General features: G+C 40.3%; 1 protein-coding gene across 2 annotated transcripts in view; it reads left to right on the forward strand.

Annotated features, from left to right (window-relative positions):
- TP53BP2 (tumor protein p53 binding protein, 2) overlaps positions 1-7,731 on the forward strand; it is a 62,187-nt gene that overhangs the window by 24,604 nt on the left and 29,852 nt on the right. For both annotated transcript variants that reach the window (XM_006871144.1, XM_006871145.1), the window contains exons 4-6: positions 2,129-2,230; positions 4,608-4,782; positions 6,324-6,505. In XM_006871144.1, coding sequence (XP_006871206.1) covers positions 2,129-2,230; positions 4,608-4,782; positions 6,324-6,505 — 459 coding nt within the window. The remainder of the gene's footprint in view (positions 1-2,128; positions 2,231-4,607; positions 4,783-6,323; positions 6,506-7,731) is intronic.

Consider the following 7,731-nt stretch of genomic DNA (forward strand, 5'->3'; position numbering starts at 1 on the left):
AACAACAACAACAACAGAGTAACATGAATTCTGAAATTGAAGCAAGAGGAAACATCAAATTTATGCTGAAGCTTGGGTGGAAGAATGGTGAAATCATGATGTTTTCTGAAAACTTTATGGGGACTGTCCCCCTCCAGAGAAACCAGCAGTTTACAAGTGGATAACTTGTTTTAAGAAGGACGAGGCAATGTTGAAGAGGAAGCTTGCAGCAACAGACCAAACACATGAATTAATTGTTGAGGGCACAGACTTGTTTTTGCTGTAATTGAACTCTTGTGGTTGTTAGGTGTTGTTCAGTTGTTACAGACTCATAGTGATCTTACGCACAACAGAACAAAACACTGGTCCTGTGCTAACCTCATAATCGTTGCTGTGTTTGAGCCCATTGCTGCTGCCACGGTGAGAATCCATATCGTTAGGGTGTTACTCTTTTTTGCTGACCTGCCATTTTGCCAAACATGATGTCTTTCTTCAGGGATTATATTTGATAATATTCTGGTGTTTTCCATCATGGTTCGATATTCACTATTCTGGTGCTATTCATAAGGTTTTCTTTGGCTAAACATTCAGAAATAGTCTGTCTCTCCTTCCCTGTCAGTCTGGAAGCTCAGCTGAAACCTGTCCACCATGGGTGACCCTGCTGGTATTTAAAATATTGGTGGCATGACTTTCAGTATCACAGCAACATGAAAGCCAGCACAGTATGATAGACTGACAGAGTAATTTAAGAGCACCTGACCATTAACAGCAGAAATAAATAGCCAGTACCACCGACATTTGATTAAGTTCACACACAGTTCTGACTGAAAAAGTTGAACAGACTTTCTGCTTGATAGGTGCTAAAATTGTGGCACCCAGATCAGCTGCAGACCAGAACAGAACTTTTCATTGAAATTTTATACCAGTGGGATCAAGATCCTGAAATACTTTGGACGAATTCTAGTAGGAGATGAATTATGACTCTGCCAGTAAGATCTTAAAGCCAAAGCACAATCAAAGCAGTGACTGCCAGAGTTGGAAGTGACTCCCCGGCACTTAAAAAACAATAAGTATTCTGTGTATTTGTGGTTATTGTAAAAGATATGGTTTTCCTTTTATATATAAATTTCTGATGTAAATTTAGAAATAAATTGCTTTTTGTACATTGATTTTTTTTAATCTTGCAATCTTGCTAAACTAGCATGTTAGTATTGGTAGCTCTTTTTGTAAATTCCATAGGGTCCCACCCTCCAATAGGGTCTTTTTCATAGATGTTATGTTGTCTATTTGAACCCCAAGGTCGGTGGTTCAAACTCACCAGTTGCTCCTTGGAAACCCTTTATAGTGTCGTTATGAGTCAGAGCCTACTCAGTGGCACCTAACAACAACAAAAGACAGTGTAACTCCTTTCTTACTAATATGATGCTTATGATTTCTTTTTCTTGCTTTATTGCTCTGACAAGAACTTCTAGTATAATGTTAAATAGAAGCTCTGTGAGTAATCATCTTTATTCCTTATGACCCAGTGTATTTGAATTTTCTAATGCTACTGTCATATTTTTAATTGATGTTACAAGTCTGCAGCCAGGGCCCCTAATTTCATGTTTAATGTGATCAAACACTACTATCCTAATGTAAACTAACTACAGAACAAGGGAGTTCTAAATTGTTCCATTTATATCCCTGGCTGCCAAAACTATTGAATCTTTAGCAATTTTAAATAAAAGGTTATTTTTCACAATAAGGAAAGCAAAAATAAAGATTATTGGTTTGAGCATTAGTAGGTTTTACATCCTCGTATGGTGCTGTAGGATGAAGCTCTGGACTGTAAGGTCACTTTGAATCACAAAGTTAGTTGTTCAAATTCACCAGCTGCTCCTTGGAAACCCTGTACAGGGTTGCTGTGAGTCAGAACAAACTTGACAGCACTTACGAAGACAATTACATTTTACTAAGTTTCTTCATTATTTTTGGAGTGAGGTGGATATTAATATATAAAAATTAATGATATGTTTGTTTAAAACTATGAAAAAAAAAGTTAATTTTTCTAATGGTTCCCATAGAGCTTGTAAATAAACTTTTGAGGGAGGAGTCATTATGACCATTTTAGAATAAGTTGTATCATGTTTGTTTGTGCTTTTGATTATAGATTAATAGTCCTAGGATGGATCTGACTCTTGCTGAACTTCAAGAAATGGCATCTCGCCAGCAGCAACAGATTGAGGCACAGCAACAAATGCTGGCTACAAAGGTAGTGTCTTGTTTTCAGAGACCTAACAGGCCACTACTGGTAATGAATGTATAATGCTGTTTACATTCCACCTCATTGTTAAACCAGTTAGCGCAAGGTGACCCAAAGTTACTCACTACTACTATGTGCTAATTTCTTCCCCTTGTTGCATTTTGTAGAAACTTCTGTGTGAAAGGTGAAAACTGTGAATCATTTCAATTTTCCAAGATCCTCCTTACTCCTGATTCTAATCAAGATTAACCATGCTATATTGGGTACAGGCAAAACAGGACAGACTTAAAGAAGCCTTCAACTTTCCTGCTGGGAACTACTATGGGCTGACCTTGACCTGAATCATCGTTACAGCAAGAGGAATTGTAAAGATTTACTAATGTCCCCTCTGTTGAGTGGCACCAGCAACAGACTGCTTGCCTTTATTCGGGGACACTTTCCACTCACAAACTAATCCTAGTCATGGCCTTGAACAGGGAAAATATAAGATGCCTCTCTAGTGTTATTATAAAAAGTAGTCTCATTCTCCTCTTCCTGCCAGATATCTAGTTCAAACCAGATGTTTTCCTTGAACGTTTTGAAGTCCTTTGAACTCCCTAGCATTCCTGTGCATTCAGTCCTATTTGTAATATTTGTAATAGAACTGAATGCATAGTGCCAGAGTTTTCAAAATTATGTATGAGTGTACCCTGGTTTCTCAAACTTCAATAAGCATATGAAGGCATCGTGTTAAATATGCAGATTATGAGTCAGTCTGTATGGGATGGGATCCGAGCTTCTGCAGTTTCCGAGTCCCGCCTCTCAGGTGATGCAGTTAGTGCATATTTTAAGAAGTGATACGTGTTCAGATAAAAAGTTGATTGTTGCAGAGTAAATCTCTAACTCGGAGTCCTTATTTTAAATTATTTCTACAATGTTTATATATTTCAAGCATTTATTTTGGAGAAAACATGTCCCTTTGATTATAAATGGCATGGTTCTATTTCTCAGTTTTAATGAAAAAATTTAATGTAACAATAGCAAAACTTTGAATTGCATAATTTGTTTTTCTAAAGGTGTCAAGGTATTACCTTAGCTCATTTTAGTTGTTACTTACTGAGTGTTTATAGAGCTTTGCATTTCACATTACACCTCATTATCACTGTAGCTCCATGCGGTAGCTACCATTCATTACCCTCCTGGCTAGATGAAGAAACATACGCTGTTGCAGCTATCTAGTGTTGCTGTAACAGAAACACCATACTGTAGGATAAAGTACTGGATTACAAGGTTGGTTTGAACTGTAAGGTTGTTGGTTCAAATTCACTAGCTACTCCTTGGAAACCCTACACAGGGTCATTATGGGCCGGAACCGACCCGAAGGCACTTAACAACAACCAACAAATGTATTTTCTTACAGTTTAACAGGCTTTAAGTCTAAGCTCAAGGGTGCTGTCTCTGAGCTTCTGCTACTGGGAGATCTTCATATGACATGGCATCTCTCTTCCCCCATTTTTGCTTTTTAGTTTGTGTAGGATAAGCACTGGGTACAAGGTTGGCGGTTTGAGCACCAGCCACTCCATCGGAGAAAGATGAGACTTTCTGTTACTGCAAAGATTTTCAGGAGTCCTGATGTGGTGCTGTAGGATAAGTACTGGACTGATAACCATAATGTCTTCGGTTCAAACCCACTGGCTGATCCTCAGAAACCCTATATACAGGGTTGATTTGAGTTGGAACTGACTGGAAGGCACTTAACAGCCACAATTACCTCAAAAGAAATGGACTCAAGACACACCCTTCACTAATCCAGTCTCATTAATATAACAGACAACCTGGTCCCAAATGGGATTGTAACCACAGGCTTTTAGAGGTTTGGAGGTCACATATTCACAGACTGAGATATGAGTACTTTGACCAAGGCCTCATAGCTAAGAAGTGGCAGAGCTTGGGTTTAATCCAAGACTTACTCTAAAGATTGCATTTCACTTCTTTCTTATATTTCCTCCAGCTCTGTGTGAGTTCCTTCTTAACAGTGTTGTAGCTGTTCACAAAAACTAGCTCAAAGTTTGCTGCTTGCTTGCTGCATGAGACCACTTGGTGATTTGTCAAGTCTAGGACTGGGCCCAGGAGTGTCTGTATAAAAAAAGGCTCCCAGGTGATTGTCATGACTGTGAACCACACAGACATCTAAGCCCTAATGTGGCTCTGCGGGGGTAATGCTGTAAGGTCAGTTTGAACTTCAAGGTCTGCAGTTCTAGCTCACCAACCACTCCTTGGAAACCCTTTGCAGGGTCACTATGAGTCGGAACCGACTCGACGGCACATAATAACAACAACAAGGTTACTTTTGAGTTAGTGTCTAGCTGTCAAAAATGATACATCTGATGATGGCTTTTATTTTTAGGAACAGCGCTTAAAGTTTTTGAAACAGCAAGATCAGCATCAACAGCAGCAAGCTGCTGAGCAGGAGAAGCTTAAAAGACTGAAGGAAATAGCTGAAAATCAGGAAGCTAAGCTAAAAAAAGTGAGAGCACTTAAAGGCCACGTAGAACAGAAGAGGCTAAGCAACGGGAAGCTGGGTGAGTTGCTACTGTGATACTAAAGGCTATTTAGTGTAAGACAAGGTTGGCGTCCGAAGTCAGAAAAAAGGACGAAACTCTGTAGATACTTTCTAAGAGTTTTTTGAAACTGGCAAGAGTTAAAGAGTTAAGATAAGTGCTGGACTGAAAGGTCAGTTTGAACCACAAGGTGGGTGGTTCAAATTCACCACCTGTTCCTCGGAAGCCCTTAGGTCTCTATAAGTTGGCACTGACTTGACGGCACTTAACAACAGCAACTGTTATACACACAATCTTGTGATAAGAGTTACCCATGAGTAGATGCATGGATAAGCAAACAGGCTGAATGATGTATTCCTACAAATATTTATGTAAGTTTGACAGAACATATTTGCACATGTGTATTTATCCTTTCTGCAAATATATATCCAGGAATATGGTGGGGCATGCAAGGGGCAAAGTCATGAAAACTCTTTAGGCATTACCAGACACCTTCAGGGAATGAGTCACTGGACTTGGGGGCTCAGGACCATTGTCTTGGTAGGCACCCATCGTCAGTTGGCAGAGCATAATTCTCTATGTTGGTGAGTAGAGACTGGGGTCTTAAAAGCACACGAGTGGCCATCTAAAGTGCAGCTATTGGTCGATTATCCCACTGAGGACACATGGAAACAAGTAGTCCAATGGACTAGTGGACCATGTAAGGATCAGTATTCGTGATCCTGAGACCAGAAGAACTAGATGGTACCTGGCTGTCACTACCAACTGCTCTGTAAGGGATCACATTAGAAGGTCCCCGATAGAGTGGGAGAAAAATGTGGACCAAAACTCAAAATCATAACTCAAAAGACTTATTAACTGGACAAAGACAGGTTGGTGGAATCCCTGACATTATGGCCCCTTTAGTCAGTCAGTCTTCAGGTCTGAAAATAAACTAACCCCCGTGGCTCAGTTTTCACCCAAGTAGAAGAGTTCAGTAAGGGGAACAGTAACACTAGGGAGTATGCACACCTTAAATTAATCAACTGTTTGAGATCAAAAGGGCAGCACGTACCTAAGGACAAAGTTCAGAGGAGTTTGGAAAGAAGGGATAAAAACACAGGGAGAGGAAGCAGGATACTTGATATTACAATGGAGGTGACTGCAGTCGGTGACATGAAACAGTGTATGAATTGATCGGCTCTGTAAATCACCACTCAGTTCACAATACAGTGTTTATTTTTAAAAAAGAATTGTTTCATAAAGTATAACTTATTACAGTTTTGATGTTGCCATTTCGTATGAATTAAGTTCAGTTGTTGAATGTTTTAAGAAAGGTTTCTAAATGATTTGAAAATGTGGTCTTTCCCACAACCCCCAAGGCATTTTTTTTATTTGAGTTTTTGATGAAGGTTGAGGTTTTCAATCATTTGTTTCTTTTTAAAAAATTTGATTTTTGGACATTTCTGAAAAAACCCTCTACTTTTTATTAGGAAGCTTATCGTAAAGCCTGGTTGCCTGGGAAATAATCCCCTCTTATTTTCCTTTTCAACTACTGTTGCTGTTCTCTCTCTTCGTTGTAGTGGAGGAAATTGAACAGATGAACAGCTTGTTTCAGCAAAAGCAGAGGGAGCTTGTTCTGGCTGTGTCGAAAGTCGAGGAGCTTACAAGACAGCTGGAGATGCTCAAGAATGGCAGGATTGAAGGCCACCAAGACAGCCAGTCTGCTGTGGCTGAACTGGATCGTCTTTATAAGGAACTACAGGTAAATCTTACCTGGTTGTTAAGTATAGAGTAATGTTCTCTCTAGACCCTGGGTGGCATAAATAGGTAAAAACTTGACTACTAATGGAAAGGTTAGTGGACTGACCCCATTCAGAAGTCTCTGGGCAGGCAGGCCTTGGAAACCCTTGGGCGTAGTTCTGTTCTCCACAGCTATAAGGTCACTGTGAGTCAGAATCAATGCAACAGCAACTAGCAGCCAACCTCCTCGGTGTGGTTTGTCTGAACTTTGTGTGTCAGTACAGCTCTGCTCCTCTTCTTGGCTCTTTCTTTTTCCAGAAACCCCTATTTAAAAACCTAATTATTTTCATTTATTTATTTATTTTATTGTGGTTTGGGTGAAAGATAACAAAGTAAATTAGTTTTCCATTCAACAGTTTGTGTACATTTTGTTTTATAACACTAGTTACTATTCCCTTAATGTACGAACATTCTTTCTTGCTTCCCCCCCTGGGTTCTCTGATTCCATTCATCCTTCTTTCTTACCCTTCCTGCCTTTTGAGCTTTGTTTTGGGACAGGTGTTGCCCTTTTGGTCTCTTATGGTTGATTATTCTGGGGAGTATTTTCCTCATGAGCGTGGTTACTTTATTGGCCTATTTGTTGTTTGTCTGCATGACTTTCCCTCCCCATGCCCTGGGTGGGTTTATTTCCAGGCTTGAATGGAGTCTAGCAGCACAGTCTTGGGGTGCCACCAGTTTCTGTTGTTGTTAGGTGCCATCGAGTCGGTACCAACTCACAGCGACCTTATGCACAGCAGAACGAAACCACTGCCCGATCCTGGGCCAACCTCACTGCTGTTGCCACACTTGAGTCCATCGATGCTGCCACTTTGCCAATCCGTCTTGTTGAGGGTCTTCTTCTTTTTCTCTGACCCTCACCTTACCAAACATGATAGCCTTCTCCTGCGACTGGTCCCTCCTGACTATATGTCTGAAGTGTGAGAGACGAGTTTGGCCATCCTGACCTCCAAGGAGCACTCTGGTTGCACTTCTTCCAAAACAGATCTGTTTGTTCTGTTGGCAATCCACGGCACTTTGAATATTCTCCTCCAACCCCATAACTCAATTGCGTCAATTCTTCTACGGTCTTCCTTATTCACTGTCCAGCTTTCACATGCATATGAAGTTATTGAAAATACCATGGCTTGGGTCAGGCGCACCTTAGTCCTCAAGCTGACATCTTTGCTCTTCAACACTTTAAAAAGGTCT

The sequence above is a fragment of the Chrysochloris asiatica genome, unplaced genomic scaffold (genome assembly GCF_000296735.1).
Source record: "Chrysochloris asiatica unplaced genomic scaffold, ChrAsi1.0 scaffold00161, whole genome shotgun sequence".
NCBI classification, from domain to species: domain Eukaryota; kingdom Metazoa; phylum Chordata; class Mammalia; order Afrosoricida; family Chrysochloridae; genus Chrysochloris; species Chrysochloris asiatica.